Consider the following 27,929-nt stretch of genomic DNA (forward strand, 5'->3'; position numbering starts at 1 on the left):
AAAACATAATTAAAATAGCTAAAGATAAATAGATTAAATATTTTTTTCAATATTAAGTTTAAAATAATTATATACTAACGTTTATCCGCTATATGTATAAATAACGGATAATGCTTAAGTATAATAATAATAGTATAATATCCTTCATAGTGAAAAATACTGTCGGGTATTTATTTGTGTTATTCTGTGAATATGTTTTACTTGGTACTTAGGGGAAAAAAATCTTAATTTAAAAAAATATTTTGCCGCTACCACCGAATATTCGTTAATTAATAGGTGTGCCCGGATTTATCCGAAGGTGGCTATACCTACTTTGAGCTGACTAAGCATTGAAGTAGCGTAATATAAACAAACTTTTATAATAATATTAATATTAAAGAGTATAAGTTGCCACAGCCATTAATATATAGTGGGGGTCCTATATTTTCTATGTTGATTTTAAAATACATAATATATAGAGCCTAACCTACCATACTTTTGGCATAGAATACTTAATAGTAGCTAATGCTACTTTGGGTAAAGTAGCATAAGGGATAACCTGGGACATAAGCGATGCAAGAGTTATTATATAAAACTTATTCAGATTAAAATTGAATAAGGAACCATAATATCTAAAATTTACAACAGAAAATTAAATAATAAGGTATAAACAAACACTTTTAATTTCCTAAAGTGTTAGGTATAATTCACACACTCTTTTCTTATAACGCCTGCTCGTTTACAATTCAAACATAATACGCAATAGCTATAATCAATAAATTGTGCTGATGAAATTGTTTCATATAATTCCTTATAGCTTAGTGCGTATTCAGAATTGTGTCCAACAAATCGATACAACTCTTACGTTGTAATTACGTAACTGTTACAATTATTTGTAATTAGCTCACAATCGACGCACTTTTGATATCTTTTGAGATAAGGACATAATAAATAATAGCCACTAATTACTACAAAGTACTAAAGTAATACTTTCATTCGCTTTATAATCATATAGATTTAACAATTTAGCAATAAATATCGTTATAAGTTGCTGATTTAATTTTAATATCAATTTTAACTACGCCTGGCTTTTTTATAATCACCCGTATAAGCAAATGGAATTATACTTTGAACAAGGCGAGGGAAATTTACAAGATCTGATTCAACAAAATTATCTAAAAATAAATAGGTATACTAAATTTAAAAAACGCAAAAAACCCAAAATAAAGTCATGAAATTATAGCATTGTTACTGATCATTAATAAGTATAATCGGTCAAAATGGAAACTAAAGGAGTAAATAATGTACATAAAAATATACAATAAAATATACAATTAAATTTTTCTTTTACTAAACGCATACTAAGTAAATAAAGAACTAAGTATAATTACATATCAGTAAATACAATAATATGAGAATAAAGTTAAATTTCATCCAGAGGAATAAATGTTGTAATAATATAATGTTGTCCTTACATTTTAATTATCTTTTCAGACCCGGACTAAAAGTTTAGCCCAAAATCAACGTTGTGACAAGGTGACACATGCTTAGAACTTTTGCCTTTAATTACAATAAATTACTGTAGCTTGTACTTTTACATTTTATTTTGTGATGACGTTGATTAATTAATATGGTATATTATCTATCTTTTTACGTATAATATCTTAATACAACTTAATTGATTATTATATATTATGTAAATCAACCTATACGTTATAAAAATATGTAATAAATTGCTAACTATAGGACGAATTTAAACGACATGTACTGTGTCAGCTTATATGTTGTATTAAAGGTCATCTTAAAGCCGTAGCATATGTGTAATCGTTCTAGTTATAATACGAGATTTCATTAAATTCTTAACATGACGACCTAGTCAGTGCCGGAAATATTTTAATTTCTAACGCACATTGTTACTTTTGACATTGCTTTCAAGGTTTTTTTAACTACCGTTTAGAAATAGCCTGTAGGGGTTTATGCATTTTAGGCATAAAGCAAACTTGTTTTAATTCCTCAAATAAGCTTCCGTATAATATTTAGGACTGTAAACCTGATTTACTTAAATAGAACTCTTCAAAATCCAAGCGTCGCAAAAAATTTTCGTAGAGTCTCTCTATAGTTATGTATTTTCAGATGCTCTTTATAAGAAGAATACTTTAGTTAGTTGTGTACATTTAAGTGATATTACTAAGCGATATGCCTGTTTTGTATCGACATTTTACACTTATATTATACAAGCGGTCCGCCCCGGCTTCGCCCGTGGTACATAATTATTACGTTTTCTCTACAACCATCCTCGTACTTCAAGGAATATAATAAAAAAAGAATTATCGAAATCGGTTCAGCCGTTCTCGAGTTAACTGTGACTTAAATATTACCATCTAGGTATACCTCTGAGGTTTACTGTAATTTTAATTTATCTGTATTATTTAAAGGATAATAATAGGTAAATACAAGGAAATAAAACAATCACTTATTATTATTTATTTAATTTAAATACTAAATATACTTAATAGGACGTTCTTAACGACTACGAATTACGCTTTCTTCGGCAGTTTGTTCTTTTCTAATGGCTGGCCTTCGTAGTAGTTTTCACTGAAATAAAAAAATGTCAATTAAGAACAGGAAACAATGGCCACTAAATTATTTTCGAGAAAAAACTCAAACTAATTATTTTTAAACTTAACTTTTACTGTATATTTTCGTAATCACAGCAGTATTTAGTTAACAAGATCTCACTTAGTTTGGGAAATTTCTAATGTATGTTCATAATATATTACAACTGTTCTGATTTTGAATATTCCCTAGTAGAAAAATACATTATTCCTCTGTTCATCGGGTCCTAATAAAACATATAATTTATATTTATGATTGCCTTCATTAACTGGGGTTTAGTAAAGAGGACACTAATATATATTCTTACCATCCAGCCACTTTCTCGGGATCGTCGCACATGAAAGTATCCTCATTGTATACTTTCCCAGAAGGACAGCTGCCCTTCTGCGGCTGTACTCCGTTGCGACAGATGTAGAACTTCTGGCAGTCCTCTGGGTGAGGGAAGGTGGGGTGGGGGAGAGCGCGGCCGTTGGGGCCTTGGACCTCGCCGTCGGGGCAGGAGAATCCATCGTCGAGTACGTCTGGAGAGAGTAAATAGGTATAAGCTAGGATCTTTAAATAGGAGTAATGTAAACGTATAAAAAACTGGCTGAATAGAGCAATGGCTATGTGCTTATCCAGACTATTATTTATCTCTGTGCCAAAAATCATACAGATCTGCTGATCTGACTAGTTGCTTTTGCGTGGGGGTGTCGGACTTTGAAAAATTAACTATGTATTATAATATTTGTTTGATTATTTTACTTCAAAACAAAGGATTTAAAGTTTAAGCTATGCTTATAGATTTTGTTTAAGGATGTCGAATTTGCCAAATTTCGGAACTAATTACTAAAATATATCGAAATATCTTGTTATATTGAAACCTCGTTAGGTTAATTTAATTAACGGATATTTAGTAAAACTTGTCCAGAATATTTCATTTATTTGAACATTCGTTCGTCAGTTAATTAGTTAATTAGCGCGTAATTAAACAATTCTATTTCGTTAATTCAAGACATGCACACCCTGGATTACATTTAAAGAAGGAACCAACATTTCAAATTTAGACTGCTGCATTTTTTTTAGTTTAGACCAGAGACTAGAGAATATAAGTTGCTTGTAAAATTATGCTTCTTTTTAATTGGCGTGTCCAAGGAGGTTTTAGTTGGATTATATTTATTTATTTTGTTGTTCTATAATGACACGATAGCTCCGTGGGATATTTTTACCGGTTTTCAACCGATTGACGTGATTTTTTTTGTGTTTGATAGGAAATTATTCTCATTTGGTCCTAAAATCTGGGATGATACCTCACCAGAAAAGTTACCTCTTCGTAGATAATAATTACCTTTAGTGATTCTATCACACTGTCTCTGTACTACGTCTTTCCAGTCGCAGTTGGAGGTCTCCTCGTCGAAGTAAAGGCCGGGTGGGCAAGGGTGTTCGTTGGGGACACCGTCTGAGCAGAAGTAGAATTTGTCGCACGCTTGCGGGTCGGGGTGCTTGAAGTAGCCGTTTTGGCGCGGGCATCCCTTTGACGGTTTTGGCTCCTCTGTAAGTTGATTGTAGGTTAAATGATTACATTTTATATTATTATCCGTGTTCTGCTAGTGGTAAAATATATGTACGACTGCGATTCGATAAATTTTGTTGTGATATGAGAAATGGTTGTTCAAAGTTTATTTTAATTAATAATTAGCTATAATATAAAAAACACAAGTTTGATAGAATTTAATGAATATAAAAATTATGTAGAAGTTTTTGAAATACAAATAATACGTTACTACTACATAATTCGCTTAAATATAAATGAACTTACGCAATTCCTTTCTGTCACCACAGTCTACATTAGAGGGAATGTCGCACAATTCTTTGTTGGGGTTTTCATCAGCGAATACCAGACCATCTGGGCACAGCCTCGCTTCCGCCTTCCCTGTAAATATTTTGTTTATAAGCTTATATAATGTTTTGTATTCTTATAATATACACGCGCTATTTTAATAATAAAGAAACAATGAAAATATTTCTAATTAAATCACACTTGAGTACAATGCGTCATAAATACTTAATTATATAAGTTTAAGGATATGTATAGAATATATTTATATTAAAAGTTGTAGCTGTTTACATAATATTGCGATATATTAAAGGTATCAACGATAAATATTAAGTTTATCTTTAATTTATTTAAAAATTACGCAACCCTTAAACATTTATTGAATACTATTTATTTGTGTAACATGTGAATAAATTTCGCAAATACGATTTATGTTAACTTCCTTGTACGTGGGCTTTCGATAAACTTTCCTCTCGCATATATTATTTACTAAAATGTTGAAAATGTTTTTACAATTTCAAGCACTATTCTTTTGTTATACCATTTAAAATGCATTAAAAGCACCGTAAGTAATTTCAAATTGTTGTTATTACGAAACAGTCGAAAAGTAAAAGGAGCTCTAAGCCGTGAAAACATAAGTGTTGAATACTAATCAGCACCTTGTATCTCATGTACGATTTAAGAGACAACAAGATTTTAATGGGTTGCTTACGCATACATGTTTTTCTCAAGGTATGTTTATATTATACGATAGATCGTCACAGCTTTCGCTTCTAATGTTTGAGGTTGTTATGTGATTTTAAAAATATTTCCTTGACATAATATGTGAACAGAACTATTTTGTCAATATGTTGGTATGAATTAGAGTACAATAAAAGTATCCTAATTTTGTGCAAAATTTGTTACAAATCCGTGTTTACGTTTTTACGTGATCAAGAAACAAACGTATAAACTTTCACATTTATTTATAGCATATATTAAGTTTCGTTTGCTTTCTCAAGCATAACATATAGAGTTGCAAGATGAGCGAAAAAGCTACTCTAAGCAAAATGTCACCAAGATTCTAAAGTTTAGTTACGTCCGGGCTTATGCAAGCGCAAGGTTGACCTATTGAGTTTGCAAATGAGCATAGGTTATTGACGGAAAATTTTGATAGATAACATATGGCTACAGCATTAGAATAACAGCTATTAATCTATGTCGATTTTTTATTTTTATGCATCGAGAATTTGTTTATTTTCTATCTATGGATGGATTACTAGCTTATCCCGGCTTAGCCCTGGTTTAATCGGAATAAAAACTAAAAAAGGCTTGAGTCGCCCTGAAAGCTTTCTACTAGAGATAGTTGAATTCCTATTTTTTTTATTTCTAAACAAAAATCTTATCTGCCTCTTATAACATTAGTGTAGGGCGTAGGTGAACATGTTTATATGAAAAAATAATGTAAATATATATAAATGATATTCAAATGATATTCTAATAAGTTGTAAACATGATACAACATTAAGAATGAACAACGTGAAAACAATATGTAAAATTTAATTACTGTAGGTATGTGTGTTTAATGAGAACATAATACTTAAATTATACAGTGCGTGAAGGCAAGTGACATATTGCGTGACACTTCAAAGGAAACATGTCGACCTTTGGCACACGATACTGACCTTTGGTACATTTGTAATAAAGGTCACACTGGTAGGGATCAGCGTAGAAGCCACTCTTCTCTGGACAGTCGAAGTCCTGGCCGGCAACTGAAAGAAAAAGGTTGTATGATCTTTACTAGTCCTATATATTTGAATCTACTACACTACAAAGACGATTATTACTATAACTAATTACATCTACAGTATCTAATGTATTTTATGAGAATTTAAAGTTTTCACTTTTAATAGACTGGTTTGACAAATACAATTAATGAAAGTAACTCTAGCAATTTAAGTACCTCAACTAATGATATTGTCATTGTTCAAGTAATTATTATAATACATATGAGATCTTTCTAAGACAATAAAAAAACTGCAATTTGTATGCTCATTATGTTACTTTCTCAAATATCTACATAACACAATAAGAGAAACCCGTAAACAATGGTAATGTGCATTTAAGAGCAATTAAATAATAATTAAGTACGCATAACTTGTGCTATTTCCTATATTTTGATTGCAGTAATAAAAACGGATATCCATATTACAGCATGTTTTGAGTATTTCCCTCTGTTTTCTGAGAAACATTTAAATTCTCGGTGTCATCAACTTCCTTACGTGTACTAACTGAACTAACTAAACTGAACAGCTATTTTAGATTTTAATTATGATACCAAACATTATAATGATGTAGGTATGTTCAAAGGCTTGGCTCTATACTATAAATATACACATTTTATTAAGTCAATTAGTACTTGATCATTATTATTATGAAAATTTCACTTTGAAAATCTTATTTATTATCTTATACGGAAGAAGGTAGTAGCAGAGAGCGCATAGAGATATTTCCTCACTTTCTCCACTCTACCTTTTTATACAATGTTATGCCAGTTTGCAGTTTGGGTTTTATTCATAAAAGCAATTAAAGAGCGATTGCTGAATTTGCTCTATTTTACGGTTACACACTCCACTTAGCCATTAGCGTCGAGTTATAGGTTTCGAAAAACCGATATACCGTAACAGAGTTGAATAGTAAAATTGCCCTTGCAAAACATGTATTAGGCAATTACTGGAGCACCGAACTTTGTACGGTGAAAGGAGGACGAACGATTTGTTGATATGTTATGATTTATGACACGCGAGTTCATTTCAGTTTTTTACAATTTACAGTAATTAGATGTGAAAAAAAAATCGCGAAGCGTAGACAAGGCGTTGATAAACTCGGTCGACTGTGGTAGCGGTAGTGTATAATACTCGCGTAAAACCAAACACTAGAAAATACTATGTCGTATCTCAATTAGATATCTGATTTTTTGATATTTCATTGTTATTTGTATTTATAAGAATAGACGCATTGAATGATGAGAAAGTATCTAGACATTGGAACTCTTTAAATAATACGAAGTTACAGTGAGAGATATTATAATTTACAATTGAGTAATTTAATCAAGATTGATGATAAAGATTAATTTGCATTCTATATTAAGTACTCAATTATTCATGACTGAAAGATTAATTAATAATTTAAAGGTTGTAGGTGAACCTCTGCTTTTACTTTCTATTATCAGATGTTATTTTTCAAATTATAATAACTAATTATGCAACCAATAACCTATGTCAATAAGGAAGTGATGCAAGATAATAAATGAATAAATTGAATGGCATAAACTTAAAAAAAAATTGAATAAAAAGTTGTTTTTCACTTAGCCAAATCATCGAATGAGCACAGCGGAAAATTCCATATCCTTCAAACCGGATTTTTTGAAAACTGGATTGGAGACCAATAAATAACAATAATAATAAATTATCTAGTTGGTATTTAAGTACTTACACGAGAAGAGAAAACATTTATGTTACATAATATGACCAAAATCTACTTATGCTGTTTTGGAATTTTGCAATTAAATACCTAACATATTATGCATTAACAGGACTAAATGAAAATGTATTACTGTTACAGTACAAGTTTGATAATCATTAAAAAGAAAATTATAAATTTAAATTAGATTTTACATACATAATATTTCCATAAATAATGTTCTAAATTGTCTTTTGATTCAGTAAGGAAAAATTAAGAGTATTAACTTCACGGAGTATTTCTCTCGTTTGTAAATATACTTACCTATCAAAACCTACGTTAAAACTATATACTATGTTTACATTGTGGAAATTCTACGAAAGCTACGTAGCTAAGTATTGCGTAGTCTAGATACTGGTATATTTGCTCAGATTAGGCCACGAAGCCTTCCGCATTTGGTATAGCCGGTAATAGCTTGACAAAGGTGCAACTTGCTTACGCTATTGACAAATTTGTATCTCTAGTTTAAGAGAGGTAGGGCCTAGTAGGTCATATATCATACTGTAGTAATGACTTATAACTGTCATAACAGTCATTTATAATATCCTTTTAGGGCAATTATTTAAAAGTAGTATCTTGCTGTTTTTAAGTTACAAGAAAGATAAATATTTATATAATTTTCTAAGGATATGTTTAGTCCTTAAATATCTATGGAAAGTACATTATAATATGAATTTAAAGTACATAATATAGAAAATAACCTGCAAATAAAAATTTGTAACACAATTTGTTTTATTGTAAAGTGACAGTAACCACAATCCAATGGAATTTGTAATGTGTCCTTGAAAACCCTACCTTTACTTTCATAATCCTTAAATGTAACGTTTTACGTACTAAAGGGTTATGCAAAAATACCGAGAAGTTGATGTAAGAGAAAAATGCAGCGGCATATTCCAGTTTGCCGGCAATTTTAAATTACACCGTGAACTGTGATAATTTACGAAATTTTAAGGAATATGATACACTATTATTTTATTAAGTATGATATTGATATATTTCCAGCTATTTTAAGTTTTGTATTATTAATTACACAGCATTATTTAAACACACTATTATGAAATGTTTCTTTTTAAATAAGGGAGCTTTTATAAAAATCTGCAGCCCGACAATATAATTATTAAAAAATAATAAGTTTACGCTATTTAATACAATTAAACTAAAATATAACAATTTAAACATCAATCAATATAACAAATAATAAATATAAAATGTACTCACCAAAGCAAACAGCGAAACCGAATAGTATTAAAATTTTCATTTTGACAAACAAAACTTATACTAAATTAAAAATAAGTTTTTAAATGAAAGTACACGTGCGCCTCCCCTGAAAGGTTGTTCTGTATTGCCAAGTTAGTTACGAGAGCCGTGAACGACGCATGCGCGGAGCGAGTGTTGCAGGCTCATAGGAAAAGAGTGCAACTTTGAATTAAACAGCATGTTTTATTTACGGTGGTCACCATTAACGGTACATTAAATGTGGTACTTGGTATATGGTAATTAGTATGCCGTAGTTGTTAAACATAGAAAATTATGCTTTAATTAATATAGGTTTATTAGCATTAATCACTTCAAAAGAATTAGTGTCAGTGTTGGATTTACTTTTTTTCTTACAATATATAACTTGATGATGGTTTAAATAATTGCATTAAGTTTCTATTGTGTTATTGTCATTATTTTGTTAGATCTATTTTGTATTTTTCATATAATATTAGAAAACAACGTAAACAAAAGTGTAATAAAGCTAAGACATTCTATCTTACATCGGTGATGCTTTGGTCTAAATGAGTTTTTTAACAGTAATAATTGTAAAATAAACGACTTTACTTCTCGTTAAGACAACAATAGCCAGACTTCCTTATATTTTAATGTAAATAAAATTTTATTTTATTGCAAACATCGCAGTCATTCCTGTAGAATGAACCATTATAGTCGTGTGTACAATGAAGAGAAAAAGCCATAATACTTATAACTCTACATCTTAATAGCATTGAATACATTTTTCGTACCCGAAGCAGTCAGCCTCGAATACCAGGACATCATGGTCAGTCTCATGGATACGGTCAAATGTCGTATCCAATTTAACAGGCACTAAATATGGTTTAATGTCATCTTTCGTTATGTATCTTTTTGCTTCGAGCGTCTTCTTTTAACCTTTAAGAGGTACTTGGGGACTTATATCACAGAATGAATAAGTACTTTTTAAGTTCACTGTACATGTGGAATAAAACCAACCATATGTTATCTAACGGAAGTAATCTTATTGAAAATAATGTTACCAGATAAAATTGTTATATTATATTGTAAGTTCCTAACTGTCTTACTGTTTACATGGACTATTATTTAATTGATTGATTCATGCTTCAAATAAAAAGAAAAATGTATGTTTAAATAATGTACGATTGTGAAGCTTTTAAATTGTGTTTGTTTTCCGTTTACAAAATATCTCGTTGACATGAACTTTACAGTAACAGACCTACGTAGGTACTTATCGGAGTTAATCATTTAAATTTAAAAACTACATATTTACAAACATTTCTAATTTTTACGTTATATTTGGATATATGCTATATTTTTTAAATGAACACATAACTGCACGAACTTTTGCCGTTTACGCTTTGGCCGTTTGAATATTCCAAAAGGATACATAAACAGTGCACATTGTGAATATACTTTATTATTTGAGTCACGCGACCAATCAATGGCGCTTTCTTCTAAATCAGCATTGGAACAATATTTATTAGTTTCCTAGGACAATTCATGAAACACGTGCGTCGATTTACAATGAGTCATTCCGGGACACAGAGCCTACTCGCTATTGTTTCATCATGTCTTTGGTTCACTTCGGTTCTTGAACCCGTCTTACTTCCTAGTAAAAGTTCTATCGTGTTATATTGGTTTGTTTTTTTTTTATTCAAATCAATTGTACACTGAAGTCGGAAAACTATAGTCATGCTTACGGTATGCACCTAGGAGTAAGTTTAAGTGTGTAAGTTGTGTAAGTTGTGTTTTGGAAGCCTTACAAAAAAAGGTACTCACTATTAAAACTCTAAAAAATAAACTTACAAGAATCTTATTCGATTTTTTATAGCAAGATAAATTAAACTGTGAGGTTTAATGAGATTTTCATACTTACGACGATGTTTTTAACCAAAAATAGAAAAGTACGAAAAGTACGAAGTAGAAACGATATTTATTAAATTATAGGTGAACATTGAAATAAGTGAAAAAAATATATTTTGATTCACGTCGCAGTGAGTGAATTGAGGAATTTTAAGATTAAAGGAAGTGCTGTGTTTTTCAGAACCTTGTTGAATTATATTTTTATTATTCCAAGAATATATTGTAATAACGAAGATTTTGTGTAAAACTTTAAATAGCTGAATTAATATATCCTTAACGTTGTTTTTTGCCCGAAGTAATATTAAGTAGAAAATTCTGTTATATTTTTTCATAATTACATAAATGATATAATATGACACTTCAAAATCTTCAAATAGAAAGTAGTTTGACGAATGAAATACGCAACATTTCTTTTAGAAGTGGCATGCTAATGCGCAAGAATAAATTAAAAATAATTAGTAAATTCAATTAGAAATACCGATGAATCCTTTCACAAAAATTTTTGAAGGCTTAATATGACATTAGATTTAATATAATTATTGCAAAATTAGAATTTTTTAAAGTTTTTGTTGATGTAAACTAAGGTCATTTAAATCTAGCACGCATTATTTTTTTTCCACTGTAGAGTATTAAATATGCTAATTTTAGTGCTACTAACAAATTGTAATTCAATCGTTCTCATTTTTACAAATGGCTTTACTTGAAGTATAGCGGTTTGGTACGTTTTGTACTCTTCATGGATACGAAGAGATACTAATAACTATTTTGATTTTAAATTATATATTCAGACATCAAGATATTTTGAAGATTATAATTCCAAAACGAAAAAAGCTCCCCTCTTGCCAAATTGCTCTTAAAAAAAAAACTCCGTTTTCATGTGATTGCTGTAAGTACTACGAAATAACCGTAGCTACTGTTTTCAAGCTTCATTTTTCCCATAACTGTTACCAAGCATTATCTATTAGTATTCTAATCAGACAGCTATGGGATGCAACGTGCCTCTATTAATAGATAATAATAATAATAATAAGGGCGTAGGGATGTGACGACCCCATCGCCCGCGGTTGGAATATCTATTGTCTATGTGACAACAGATATTCCACCCGTGCAATCAGTCAACCCGCAGGACACCTTGTGGCGGGGTGTCGGGGAGTAGCGACCCCGCGGGAACCGAGTGCTCCCGGGGGAGGCCCCTGTCTTCATCTCCGGCTCGCCTTCACCGGCCGGTCGGAGTGAAGCCTGACGAGGACAGGACCCCCGCCTCTGGCTTGCCTTAACCGGCCGGCCAGAGTGGAGTCGCGAGAGCTTTTAGCTCGAAGGGTGGATGCGAAGCGTAAGTGGCGAGTGGGCACGTGATGCTGGACCCTCAGAGAGCGCGTGATCGTAGTTTAAAGTCCAGGGACGCCTCTCCACCCTTAGCTGCTCACAATATGTTGCCCCCTTGTCGCACTATTGCAGCGACTTATTTCGGGGGCCCATACAGTGAGAGGGCGAGTCACCACCTGCCAACATATTTTTACTTTATTTTAGTAGAAAGGCAGGTGCCATAGTTTCCAATAGTCCCCAAATACCGGCCCATTTAACATCCCACTCCATAGCCCAGTTTATTTTGTTTTTCCATATCTTGAAATAGTCCTACATCGGCCGCGGACTGCCCAGGATTGTATCTCTATAGTGCAGTCATGGGCAGGCTGCGGCTGGTGTCCCACAACACAGTAAAGTTCTCTAAAGGGCCTCTGCGTGTTGGATCCGTGTCCCCACGTAAGCCTTCCAAAGGACCGGGTGCCTTCCTTATGATGGTACCCGAGTATTATGGAAGTGAGATACACATAATAATAAAAATCTTTATTTATCCATACCTTCAATTACACTGTGTATTCCACTCAATTTATATAAACACAATACTTAAAACTATGGACATTATCGTCTAAACTAGGCCGAGCCTGTATCTTAGACGATAATATCTTCCCACTATGTAATATAAACTAATTATTCACAATAATACAAGCGTTCACAAAGTTACAAAAATTATCATAACAAAGACGGTGATTTGACATTTGCGTACTTAATAATTCTAAGAATAATGTACCTTATTAACCGATCGTTGATGACGAGTAAAACAACAACGAAAGTTATGGACTTAAGCTCAATTTAACACATTTAAGTTTTAAAAAAAATGTATATTATATGTATTATATTTATTTTGTTTGTAGCGATTGTGATTAGATTTTTTTTTATGTATTGTTATTAAAATTTGCATAAAAAAAAAATATATATAATATGTTAAAATTAAAATCACTTATGTTAAAATTAAATTCAGTAAAAATTTATGTTGATTACATAATATTATTTTATTTGTTTGAAGATAAGTAGATCGTTGTAATAATGTACTTATTCCAAGGTTTTGAATAAATTTTCAATTTGTGTATAATTTTGTGATTTTAGCCAATTATGTATTTTATTTTTGCATTGAGTATATGTGGTACGATATATATCAATTTGTTTATTTATTTTATTATATAACATGGGACCGAGAAAGCATTGGAATTTTCGAATAGAATATGACTTGAATTTATTCGTGGGACAAACATTACGTTGACGTCCTAAGAGCGAGCGCCCACGAGCAACTTAGTTGCCCGGCAACTATTTTGTCTCTGTCGCTGTCTCCTCGCAAAGTTTTGAACGATGCGCTCACGAAAGCGACAGCAACGCAACTTTTTCTTTAAAATTTTCTGCATTTATCAACATGGTTTTCGAAGAGACGGTTGTGGTCTGTGCTCTTGTCCCGCATAGTTCCCATTCCCGTGGGATTTCCGGGATAAAACCTATCCTATGTGTTAATCCAAGTTATCCTCTATATGTGTGCTAAATTTCATTGTAATCGGTTCAGAAGTTTATGCGTGAAAACTGAAAAACCTTTTTATAATATTAGTATAGATATGTAATTGTAATTGAAAAAAGTTCAGTAAATGTGCAGTTCTAACAAAACGAAATAACATATTTTTTATGGCGTCGTTACTAGATTACGTTGCTGAATTTTGTTGAACTGTCAATGTTTCCTATTAAAATGGCTCTACTATAGACAGAAAAACTACTAATAATAACAATAACTTCATTAAAAACAATATTATTAATTATTATTAATTTATTACATAGGTTTGAAGTCGGTGCCAAGCACTAAGCACTTAGTAAAGCCCGTGCACCGACATCAAACCTTTGTAGTAAATAACACATCTAGGTAAATAATATGTAGTAATTAATAATATCAAATCTTTTTTATTTTTTACTTTTCCGTCTTTGAGGTCGGTTGTTTTTAACGAAGTTATTTTTATTTAATATTTTTTAGTGTATTTTTCAACACGAATCAAACGAGCCCAAACTCGATAAAGCTGAGACAATATATTATTACTAAGCCACCTTCCGATTCCATCATCAAATCAGCTCTACGTCATAATAATGTTTCATCGCTATCCAATTTACATACGTATACAAAATTTCAGCTCAATCGGTTACTTGGAAATGAATCAAAGTTACTTGAAATGTACATTTCAATTAAGTCATCGAGATCAGACAAAAATGCTCACAAAATAAAAACTACTGGGCTTATCCGAATAAAATTTATGGGACCAATTCCACACCATTCCGCATCAAACTAAAAAAGAATCACGTAAACCGGTTCAAAAACCTCCGAGTAATCGGTGTACATACATAAAAAATATACTGGCAGAATTGATAACCTCCTCCTTTTTTTTGAAGTCGGTTAAAAACTACCGAGTACGAGAATAAATACGATGACACAAATACGTACTATCGCTACGCCGGTTACGCGGCAACTGGCCGGCGGCCGCCGACAGGCAACATTTTTGTCGCCGTGCGCGCACTTGCATTGAAACCAATAGATAGGGCGACAGTTGCGTCGCGGGCTTGTCTCCGAACCCGCGGACAAAAAAGTCTCCCGGGAGTTGCGTCGCTACGTACGCGCACTTTCATACTAGCCCATGGCTGGAGAGACAAAATAGTTGCGGAGACAAAATAGTTGCGGAGACAAAGTTGCTCGTGGGCGCTCGCTCTAAGGTTTTTTGATGATCAATATTTGTATGTTGCTCCATGATACAGGCTTTAATGAATAGCTGTCTGATAGTCAATACGTCACAATCAGTATAGATGTCGGATGTAGGGTATAATATAGGTTTGAAACGCATCACTTTGAGCAGAGCTCGCTGTGCTCTTTCTAGACTTATTATGTGAGACTTTTTTGCACCGCCCCATGAAGTAATACAGTATGTCAAAATAGATTGCGCGAGAGCATAGTACACTTGTTTTAAGAGAGGGTAGTCTGCAACGTGTCTTAGCTTTTTAAAAATATATATCATCTTTCTTGTTCTTTGTGTTAGTTGGTTAATATGTGGTATCCATGTCATTTTATGGTCAATAATAACACCTAGATATTTAATTTCTTGGGTTAAATCTATAGTGGGACAGTCACAAGTGTTGTCGCTGGTGGTTTTGCACGTGTGTAATTTTATATCAAGCGGTTCTTTTGGGAATGATCTTATATTGTTCGCAAAAAGCATAGCTTTCGTTTTAGTTACATTAAGAGTGAGTAAATTACGGAGCAGCCAGCGTGCAACTATTTTTAGACCATCTTCGGCATATAATTTTGCTTGTTTCCAATCTTTGCCATAGAAAATAAGTGCTGTATCGTCAGCAAATGCAAACAACTTACAATTTTTTAGTTTGATTTTACAGAGATTATTTAAATAGATTAGAAAAAGTGAAGGAGCCAAGACACTTCCTTGCGGGAGCCCATATGTAATTGGGACTTCTCTACTATAGGTGCCGCTGATTACGACGGTTTGTGATCTATCGGTTAAATAATCATGGAATAACTCCAAGGGTTCTCCTCTTATACCGATATCCGACATTGACTGTAGTAAAATAGGAACGGAGACTGTGTCAAACGCTTTGGCCAAGTCTAAAAAGACTCCAATACATTTATTTTTACTGTCAACCTGCTTCGCAACGAGATTTGTAAGGTCTAAAACAGCTTGAGATGTTGATTTGCCTTTTCTGAAACCGTATTGATTGTCTGCGAGAATACCAAATTTTTCCAAGTATGAGAGTAGTCTACTGTTCAAAATTTTTTCAACTATTTTGGAAAGCGCTGGTAGCACCGAGATAGGTCTATAGTTGCCTACACAGTCTCTATCCCCTGACTTAAAAATTGGGTGAACGACAGATCTCTTGAATATACGGGGGAAGACCCTTGATTGAATGCAGAGGTTTATAATATGACACATTAGGGGCGAAATTATACTTTTTGACAATTTAATAAGTTTCATAGGTATATTATCCAGTCCGGTGGAGGAATCGGTTTTTAGGTTATTTATTATGGAGTCTACTTCAAGTACTGTTGTTTCTAGAATTACCATTGAGTTCGCAGGTGAATGTAGTTGTAGAGAATCAATGGTATTTGGATCATTTATGACGGGGAATTTTTTTGCCAGGTTTTCTGCAACGTTCACAAAGTAATTGTTAACTACGTCAAGAGCATCTTCTTTCGTATCTCCTAATTTAAACAAGGCCTCAGTAGATGGTTTTGATTTATGCCTATCAGTAATTGAATTTATAATTTTCCATTTCATTTTAGGGTTATTTGCATATTTTTCTAGTTCGGACTTTTCGTGATTTCTTTTTAGACGTTTTAACAAGTTATTGCAGTGATTTTTATATCTATTGTATGTTATTTTCATAATTTCATTCAAGGGTTCTTTTTTACATTTTAAATGCATGCGGTCTCGATTTCGTATACATCGAATGAGACCGGGCGTAATCCAAGGCTTTAAACAACGTATTCTTCTTGGTGTCATTACTTTGAGTGTGTTACTAAGAATTAAATTATTTAATATTGACACTAATTGTTCGGCAGACCAGTTTGCGTCAGAAGATTCAAGTATGTCTTTAAAATCAACATTTTTTAACTCGGAAACAATTGAGTCATATTTTATTAATTTATTAGTGGTGTTATTTTTTGGTTGTATTTTATTTTCTAGAACAATACAAGTAAGAACTAGTGCATGATCAGTCAACGGGGCGTCCAAGACTATTGTTTTTGACTGGTATATTGATTTAATCATAACGTGGTCCAGACAGTTGCTATCTCTTGTCGGGTACAAATGTCCGGGTAAAAGACCATGACTAAATAATAAATTTAAGTATTCGCTAGCGCTGGTGTCAATACTATATTGGCTTATATTTATATTTAAATCCCCTATAAGAACTATATTACTAAATGTTTTTGCACCTATTAGAAAATTATGTAAAGATTTTAAGAAGTTGTTTGTGTTTTTAAAGGATGGAGACCTGTATATACCCAGAATAGCAATGTCGTTTTTTATAGTTATAAGTATGCTTGTTGCATCCGAAATGTTTACTTCTTCAACTGTGCAGTTTATGCCTTGCTTAACATATGCAACTATTCCGTCATTTTGATTCAAGTTATTCTTGGTGTAATGAGTGTCATAAGACTTTAATTTTGGGGGGTATTCCGTTTTAATATTCCAGGTTTCGGTAAGTACAAGAATTTCAGTATCAATAGCTAATCTCGAGAGTAATATTTCAAAGTCTGCGAAGTTTTTGCTAATGCTTCTTATATTTTGTGTGAGGATTTTTAAATTTTTGTTTTCTGATAGTTCGGATGATAAGATTTTTTTACAGGATTCTGGATTGCACAAAAAAGAGGGCCCTGATGCAATTTAAAACAATTTAATGCATTTAGATTAATTTATCTACATCAGCATATCAGATCGAATGCAACAAACACTGGAGCTTGCCTTTATTCAAGGACTCTCCGACCACGACAAGATGGGCCTTTTACTTTTACGACTAGTATGATTTATCTGCTGTATGTTAAAAGCGACTACAAAGCCTTATTTGGGAATGTGTTTGAATAGCAGCAGGGTATATACCATACATAAATATTTTTTGTGTCACGCTATTACTTACGCAGTTTTTGAGTAATAAGGATCTTGTCAATATATAAAAAGTATTACGTAATCATCATTGTGTAACTAACTTGTACTGAATAATAAAAGCTCATTATTTAATGATAGAAAGTATTTCGCTGTAAAATATACAAATGACAATAAATTCGTAATAATTAACGTATTACTTCATTTGATTTTGTGCCATTATATTATATTACTTGTGATTGAATAATTTCAGTCTTTAGAATATTATACATAATAATAATATCTTGTTTATATTTATAGGTCTCTGTAAGACAATGCGCTTTCTTTTAGTCTGACAGACGATGAAATATTCAAACTGCACGTCTATAGATTTAAATGTCTGATATCAGCAATTAAGCAATTTAAGCAACAATATAGGTTGGGTAACGGAATGACTATCGAAAACTGGTCTTATAAGTTGTAATACCTAGTGTCTAGTACTCTGGGTCAGCTGGGTGACGAAAATTGACATAGCATAATTAGACAAGCCTACGCAAAACTGATTGCAAAAATTGTCTTACATACTCTCACTTGAGACAATGGGTATTTATTAACGTCAATCTCAAAACGGTTCACATCTCCAATTATGAACGGCGCCTTTTGTCGTAACAAATATTTTGCTAATAGGCGAGAGGTATTCCAATCTTATCTGTGCAATACTAATAGTGTATGAATCACCTTATTAGAGTTAAATTATGTTCAAATAAGGCGCACTTGATATTGCTATTTATAATAATTTTAGCATCTTTTATTACTTTATTATCTCCCTAGTATAATGAAACCTATGTTATTTTTAATTGGGGCGTCGGAATTGTAAAAATAAATATTTTAATTATATTATTTCGACGTGATGACGTAAGTTGTGGTATGCAGTTTCGTTTTTTGCATTCTATAATAAATCTTATTTATAGTCTTATAAATTCTACCTTGGGAATTATTATAAATCACTTTCCGTATTCAGTTTGGATAATGAATGGCTTGTCCTGTAATAAATCAAAACTACTAAAAATATTCTTATGACAGGAATTCAAAGCTTTTCAATTTTCAAAACGTTTTTAATAAAATAAAGTTTGTTGTGAAAACAAGAAATACGCAATAGGTTTAACACCTTTTCATTGCAAATTCGAAATCGACAGTTAAAAAACTTGATCAATAATATTCATATTTGATAATACCCTTCACAGTTAGTCATTGTTCAGGACAATAGATCTATTGTTTGTAAATAATACAATGAGTGCATTTTCGATGAGAATTTTGATAAATCTTTATCAATATTTAGAATCATAAACGTGAGTGTAACAGACTGTAGTGTGACCGAATAAAAAAGGGTTTTAATTTGTTTCATTGGGGAGATTTTTTTTAGAAACGTCTGAAATTGTTCTGAGAAATCTGTCACAAAACAGATCACGAGACAAGAAGAGCTCTAGTATTTAAAACCAATGAAATAATACAGAAAAATGCGATGATTATAATAATTAAATTTAAAATTTTCAAGTGTCTATTCTTGAGATGAATCCTATCTAGTAGTGTACCTAATATGTATTGATTGAGTTCAATGTTAAATCATTATACTAAATTTTATGGGGAATATTTTATCTAAAATCGTAAATACAAAATATATTTTCATTGTGCTAAATTAAAATATATGCTTCAATTATTTGTACCTATATTCATAACAATATCGACAGATATTTGTTATTTAATAAACATTCACTAAGTTATTAATATAATATTTAGAGCAGTGCGCTCGTTGAATACAATTATTAACATACTTTAATATTATGTACAAGGACGGAGTTTTTAATGATATAGAATGAACACGTCATATATTGTCTTGTATACTAGTTTGTATACAGAAAATAAAAGATTAACGTCAGACTAGCAGAACAATACGCACACCATAAAAGCTCAGCGTAGCAACAAGCTTTCAAGAATAACCATAAATTTTGGTTCGTTAGCATTCATATTTAAAACATTTGGATAAAGACAATATCAGATTATTGCATTCTATGTATTCTTATAAATAAATGGAGACGTTGCAAAGATTTCAAAACTTATATGTTAATTCGGTATATATAGCTACAAAACTGCCAAGAGTCATAAAAATATGTTCTGTAGTTTTGGCGATATTGAGAAACAAATATCCAAAAATCCAAAGTTTCGCATATATTTTAATAATAAATTCAAGTTGGCTAAGATGCTGTTAATGTTATTTATGTTGCCTAAATTCCAATTAAGTACACGTTAAGCAATGATAGAGGATCGAATGTCAAGGGAAATGCCTTATTTAATGCACGTCGTTAATATGCGATTAACCTTACGAAGTATGTGTCTAACTGGCTACTTTTTTACATTCTATGAATATTTGAAATTCGTTAATAATATATTAACGTAATTATATACTTATATGGGCATATGTTAGCTGCATGGGCATATTGTCTATTGATATAAAATGGTAACGTAAAAAGTAATGATTAAGCTCTCTGGTGATCGGCCTTAAGAGTAAATATATTGTGTCTAACAACTTTTCTTAAAATAAAGTTGTCTATTATGATTTATTATGAAAGTATAATATAAGATGTTTATCGTGATGTTTTGGAAATGTTTACTTTAGCAGGTAAAACTCTTGTTTGCGTTTTTGTACCTTATAAGAGCTTTTTGCATTGGCAAACATCAACGATTTGAAAATAGTCGTTTTACTTGTGTGAAAAGTGAGCAAACTGATTTACGTTTTTGAATTGATAATAGCATACTTATTATGTGTGTCCTATTTTAACTATGAAATCATTGAATTTATAAAAAAGTATGTATAATATTATAGGAGGAGGTAAATAAAAGATCACACATCCGTGGTTTATCTTAAAGTATATTTAACTTATCAAGTCTTAGGTGTAACTTATATTATATCACTCAAAGCTTAAGACCTTCCCTTGGGGCTGGGGGCGGCTTCTTCCGCATCCTTGTACCAGTCCTCGCTGCAAAGAAAATATTATTATTATCTATTACAAAGTCAATAGTCATATATGTATGTACCTATTACATGAATCATAGTATGGTTCTAATTAAATGAGTGATTCACGAAGCGAAGGTAGAGCAAGGTTAATATTTTCTTCGCCAATGTAGAGTTCAATGATGTTGTCGTATTTCAACGTAATGGGATTTAAAATAACAGCTTTTTATATGCAATTTAAATGATTTTCTTGGAAGAGGCTTTAAAGAAAACAAGCATTGCAAATTATTTACGGAACTAATGCATGCACTATAAATAAAACTCAAGCATTCTTTATTGGGAATGCGACAAATTGTGTCACAAAGTTAAATAGTACGGTACGTTTTAACGTTTTTTATTGAACTTACCATCCACGGACGTTCTCAGGGGCGTCACACTTTTGTGTCTCTTCGTTGTAGACCTCTCCGACTTGGCAGCCGAGGTCACGGGGTTCGATACCGTTGAGGCACACGTAGAAACGTTGGCAGTCGTTGGGGTGGGGGAATTTGGGGTGAGCCACGGTTTGACCTTGAGGGTCTACTAACTGGTCTTTGGGGCACTCGAAACCGTCCTTGAGTTTCTCTGGAGAAAGAAATTGTGGTTAGATCTTACAGTAACTGCATATTATGTCTAAGCGTATAGAAGCTCGTTAATAATCCTGATTGACATGCTTTTCAATTAGTCAGTAAATGTGGATATTATGAGGAAATGCTTGGGAAGTTACAATTAAGTGTCAATAAAGTGAGCACAATAGTTCATAACCAGAAACAGCAAGAATTCCAAAAATGGCAGTGAACGCAAGGAACATGAGTCCGTGGAAGGGCATATCGATCACCGAACCTCTCACTGTATACATTACACACGACTAAAACTTGCTCTTTGTGTTATCTGTGCCACTGACCGGTTAAGTGAGAGGGCTAGTTGCCACGCCAATCTACATCAATATCATTAACAAATTCTTGACGTATTGACCTTCAAATTACTCCATATTAATTCAGCTAAAAGACTATTTGCGATTAAGGAACTGCGATCGTGGTAGTAAATGTCCACTCGCTGGAGTTATTCGAGCGATCTTGTTACAAATTAAGCAGTCAATTACCAATTTTAGCGCTGTTTTATCATGTTTTACACTCAATTTTAGCGTGTTCTGGTCCTAACACATTTATAACAAGTGGAAGTATGAAATAACTTGTAAATTAGGTTGTAATTGGTTAAGTCACACGTAATATTTATTACCTAGGCATCATCTTTTAAAGTTGTACTTACTGTCTTGTGTGGCGCATCCTTGTCTTCCAATGGAGTCGGGCCAGACACAGGTACCGGAGTACTCGTCGAAGTGGAGTCCGGCTGTGCACTTGACCTCGATGGCGTCACCCTCGATACAGTTGAAGAAAGCGTTGCACACTGTTGGGTCGGGGTGGGCGAAGAAACCGTTTCTACGGGGGCATTGTGCGTTGGGCTTGGGGGGTTCTGTAAAGGGACAGCTTGTTAGATCTGGAGGTATTGGTTTTAATATTGAGCATCACTGAAACACAATATGACTGGTAAATCAAAGAGGTTTAATAGATGAAATTCCTTAAAATTCTACGTTTAACAATAGGTCCTATTTGTTTGTGCACTGAGTCAGATATATTTTTGCGTAGTCTAGAACGGAATCTAGTTATGTAATTACGGATAGTATTCATTCATATCTGAAACTCTGACTTTCTATATAAACATTACATTTAAATTAAACAAAAATTCTATGTTAGTAGCCCATTTATTTACAAACTTACATTTTATTGATTGATTCCAATCTTTATTATCAATATTTCCATAAGCGATAAGTGCCATAATTACATCATTTCAGAGTTATATACAAATATATTGCCCGTAAAATACAAGTTTTACTACGAAATGTTATTTGCTGTTAAAAGAAACTGAATTACGTATAAAAATAAAAGCGTCAAGGTGAATTGTCGAAAGTTACTTTTGAAATCGAATTATTAAATAAAACGAACACATTGCATCACACTAGAAATGGGAATTATATATAAGTAAAATGTTGAAATCCTTGAAAATTCTTGATTATTCGTAAGGCTGATTTCTAGGAAACAGTTCTCTTTATTCTACAAAACAGGAAGTTAGATTTCTCTTGGGTTAATAGACTTTAACATTATATATATACTTCTTGTTCCGGCGTAGAAATAATATCTTCGTATTTAGCACATTCTTTTAAATTAATTAAATTTGATAAAATCTAGATGAGTGCTAGATAAACATTTACTTCATATCAAATTAAATTTAAAGTTATTTTAATCTGCTATGGATGCTAATAATTTAATATGTGGCATCCTTTTAATATTGGTGTTCAATTCAGTAGCGTGACCTAGGCGGTCAAAGGTAGACAGGATACTTTCATGTCTGGCACAGAAAAACGACCTTGGGACATTCATTGTGCATATATGCATTAAAGATATATATGAAATTGTAAGTATATAAAATTTAATGATTTCGCTGGACCTATTAAAAACACTAACTAATGGACATTGATTTATTGTTTGCGTTTACGTTCACATTGGTATATTTTATTATTTCCTATGAAATAATAACTTTTATTAAAACAACTAGTGTGGTACAGTGTAAATACTACCTGTGTAAATACTAAATACTACACGTTGAACATTTATACTTCCATGTTTTTTATTCGCGTTCAATTCCTATCGTTACGTACTCTCATAAATTATCTAATTAAAATACTACTTACGAAGTTCAGTCCTGTCTCCACAGTCGACGTTGAAGGGCTGGTCACATTTGTTGATCTTCCTGATAGTAGGGTCGAAAACTAAACCGTCTGGGCAGAGCTTGGTGGTGGCGACACCATCTACACATTCGTAGAATTTGTCGCACTGCCTATCATCTTCGTATTGACCGTCCTTGTTGGGGCATTTGAATTGGGCATCTAGAAGAAACAAACGAACAATTAGAATATAGCTGAGGTTGGGATTATGTTTGGATTATGTCGTTTGTTCGTTATTAATTTAGTGGATGTAGATCTTGTATTGTTAAGAGACGTAATGGAAAGATAATTTATACCGTTTTTTCTTCATATTAAATGAATATAACTACAATATTAAAATATTGTATTCGAAGTAATTTGTACCTGCTCTACCTCCTCTATTTGGAATAGATCGTGGTGACAAAGAGTGTGAAAGCGAATCAATCAAACCGAGAAGTAGAACAGTTGTATTTGTTACTTTAAAGAACGGGTCAGCATTATATAACAACGCACTATTATGTAAGCCCAGTGAACGTCAGCGACACATTATTGGTTTACAATACTTGCTCTTACGATTGCTTCGGTTAGCAATAGGTACTTAATTGATTGACAACGTGTTAGGGTCGTGTTGCACTGCATGTTGTAACAGAGTTGCATATCAGACTTTGACGCACGCAAATAACAATATAAAGGTCTAAATATTTGCCTGCGAAATTGCTAGAAGTGTATTGCATTTATAGCTTAGCTGTATTGATAGTGCGGTTTGAGATACAGTTAATCTCGGGCCTATTGCATGAGATATTACGACAAGACACGCGGCTCTATTGCATATAATACGAATGAATAGATATAATAGAAAAATATTTACAAAGAAGAAACTCAGTCACGTCGTCACGTGTAAATAACACGTTTTGTTTGCAAAATCTTTGAAGAGCGACATTTGATTTAATTAAAAAATATTTAGCATTTTGCAATTCAAATTTTAGCGAATTGTCAAGGCCGTGGCACGTGAACTAGTAAACTTTACGTTTATTTTTTAAATATTTTAATTTCTATCAATATATTTAAAATAGCGTATGTATAATTAGTCATCCTATCAGATTTATACAAAACACATCTCTATTACGACACTATTGGGTCCTCATTGTATAACTTAACATTAGATTTGTATCTTGCTAATAATTACATATGTAAATGAATTGCCGGAATGAGTGGGCAGCCGGTCTTGTGTTACCTAATGACCTTTTAGATGCCTCTCATGGAGGGGTTACATTCTCAACCTACTTCTGCTACTATGAGGAAGAACATTAACAATTATGTCTCTATCTTCTATTTTTAATTTCATATTAAGCTTTAGATCAGTGTAAAAGACGATAAAACGTATTTTGACGTTATTATACTGAACCAATGTAGTGTAAGAAATTAATTTTGTAACTACTAATAAAATTGTCACCTTCCGACACTAAAAAAAAAGTACAAAACAATACAAGAACGACTCAATCAGCATCTAATCCGTCTATTGTTTACGAAGATCCACGGCCGTGCACGTGGGATACAAGATGGCATGCGACGCCCGCGCACCGTACCGCGACGAGCGGGGGCGGGTGACGCAACAAGTGAAAGTGAGGTGACGGTTACAACATCTTGGTGCATCGCTTGGATGCATCAGGGGTCGTGGGCTGACCCACAGATTCTGTTGAGCTGTGGAATCTTCTCGTGTTAGAATTTATAGGTAATTTTCCGATGTTTATCTTGTTTTCAGAATGTAGAGTTTATTGAATGATAGACCCTTTTCATATTAGAATTTATTGTAACGTAAAAATGGTGAACATATTTTTTCTGAATTCACATTCAATGAATACCCACGAGTATACAAATAGTAAAGCTGTCAGTTGAATATAAATAAAAGGAAAAAGGACCATTCAACCAAAAAGTGTACTTTCTTTGATTATTTATTATTAATAATAATAAATACATACAACATTGCGTTTATTATGTTATTATAATTACGCAAGTTTTTAATAAATCAGGACACTAAGCTAATTTGATACAATAAAACAACATTAATTTAAATTATTATGTTTAAATTAATAATTAATTATAATTAATGTATTCAAATAAACTATTAACAACACGTCGTATCATGTAGAGCAAATCAGGATATTTTATTTTAAACAGTAACTGCAAAAATTACTTACTATTTAACAGCTAATGATCTTATATCCGAAATAATAAATTTTATAATGTTTGTTTTTTATTCCTAAATGTAAAAAATAAAGCTCGTTTTCCTATTAGCTTTTAAAAAACACAGACTTAGTCTTGTGAAAGAATTATTAGTAGCCATAATGTATTCTTATTGCCTCATCTTTCGAAGTAGAACTATTACAGCTATGGCATGTTCCGGCCTATATTTGATCCAAGGGTAAATATTTAAACTTGAAGATATCTTGCTTAATGGTCATAACCTTTCATGGAACAACCTGTTGTTTCGATACTACATATTCTGTGTAATTAATTCAGTTTCTTTCTCTAGTTTGAGTTTTCATGAAATTATACAAACGGTATAATTATGTGGATTTGTTAAAATGAATTCAAAGCTTATTTGTCAATAAACGAAAGAAAGTGTATGTGATGACAAGGAAAAATTAATTAAATTTTCATATTAACGTCGAATTAACGATAATTACCGATATTGAAATTTTAATCGCATTAACACTGTAAAGAATTTGTTTGCAATTGCTGTAAAATACTATTCGTGACTTGTGTAAAGTATTGCAAAAGATAATCAAGAATTTGCGTAAATTTTAATATTATGGTGTGTCAAAACATTATTTGCGTAATAAGTGGAAAAATTGAGTGAACACTACCGGTGAATGTCAATGTCATACCTTTAGAAACGCAGTGAAGAGTATACTCGGAATTAATGTGTTTTTTTATTAACTAATGCAATAATAAATTAGCATTAAATTAAGGAAAGGTTGTTAGAGACATTATGAAATTATAGAAATCACTATTACGATAAATTATGCCCACTTTTAATGAGCCTTCCAATCGGCTAAAGAGCAAAGGGTGACGTGTGAACTGTGAACTATATAGAAAGACATAGAGCTTATTTTTAAAGAAAGATTAATCTTATTTTATATAAAAGCTTTTGTGACATTTACATTATGTAATTACATTATGTATAAATAGGTATATACATTTTTAACACTTATAAATTTTTTTTCACTTCTTTCGAATTAAATTTTTTAAAATAAACTTTATACTGATCGATTATTTCTATTCTAAACTATCAATTTTTAAATGGAATCTTATTAGACTATAAAATATATTTAATTATAACCTTCAGATTTCGAAATATCCTAAACAAGTGTAAAAAAAGAGACAATTTCAATATATTTAGTACAGATAAACAACTTTTGAATACTAATCGGAAAAGTTGGCTCTACTGAATACAAATTTTTACGTGTTTAGTGGTGAAAATGCATACTTGTGGATTCGCCCTCGGTTGTGAATAGAATTTATTATTAATCTTAGTATTTTTTCACACGATCAAAGTGAACTGATTTTTGATCCGGGTTCTTTTCTTATCTTTTGTATTTTGGACATTCCAAATAAGTCAAGGAAAGTAGAGAAGGCAAAAGTTACCGTACGTAACTTTTTCAGTTCAAAATTAATTTGTTTTATTGTCTCTTTTTGGACACTTGTACTAGTCTATGACCAATATTAATTCACTATTATATTTAATAATATAATATATTACTTAAATCTGAAGGCACTAAAGTTTAATATAAATTTTCCTTACTTGCAAGAGCGGCAACCGCTGCCAACACGATGAACACTTTCATGATGACCTTTTGATAATCGATTTTTATAAAAATTTAAATTACTATGACTAGATTGATGTCCGACCCCACTGGCAACCCTGGTGCAACTGACAGATTCAAGCAACGCGCGCGCCTTTTCTTCACCCGACCTGCGTATGCGCATAAACCGGTACGAAGTCTTAGGTGTAATTTTAAAAGTCTCCTATCTGTAAAACAATTGTGATTCTAATAAGAAAGAATAGCCTTCTTAACATGTAAAATATGTGACGCATTGAGCTGTCATCAGCTAAGACTAAGATCGCACGCAGTTATT

The 27,929-nt window shown here is 32.1% G+C and overlaps 2 protein-coding genes across 2 annotated transcripts; both read right to left on the minus strand.

The window, feature by feature from the left end:
• Window positions 1-2,452: 2,452 nt before the first annotated feature.
• LOC149909451 (protein obstructor-E-like) lies at window positions 2,453-9,308 on the minus strand. Its single transcript, XM_090119424.1, has 6 exons — window positions 9,131-9,308; window positions 6,076-6,162; window positions 4,394-4,507; window positions 3,923-4,126; window positions 2,903-3,116; window positions 2,453-2,574 (listed from the first exon to the last, which is right to left on the minus strand). Exons 1-6 carry the CDS (start codon window positions 9,168-9,170, stop codon window positions 2,517-2,519), a joined length of 717 nt encoding a protein of 238 aa, XP_089975550.1. The 5' UTR covers window positions 9,171-9,308; the 3' UTR covers window positions 2,453-2,516.
• Window positions 9,309-20,888: 11,580 nt separating this feature from the next.
• LOC149909452 (protein obstructor-E-like) lies at window positions 20,889-27,756 on the minus strand. Its single transcript, XM_090119425.1, has 5 exons — window positions 27,595-27,756; window positions 23,778-23,972; window positions 22,298-22,501; window positions 21,400-21,613; window positions 20,889-21,017 (listed from the first exon to the last, which is right to left on the minus strand). Exons 1-5 carry the CDS (start codon window positions 27,635-27,637, stop codon window positions 20,960-20,962), a joined length of 714 nt encoding a protein of 237 aa, XP_089975551.1. The 5' UTR covers window positions 27,638-27,756; the 3' UTR covers window positions 20,889-20,959.
• Between the last annotated feature and the right edge of the window lie 173 nt (window positions 27,757-27,929).

Source organism: Colias eurytheme, chromosome 3, assembly GCF_061535395.1.
Source record: "Colias eurytheme isolate Ceu_HAF_F1 chromosome 3, ilColEury1 Martin Lab GWU primary, whole genome shotgun sequence".
Lineage (NCBI taxonomy): Eukaryota > Metazoa > Arthropoda > Insecta > Lepidoptera > Pieridae > Colias > Colias eurytheme.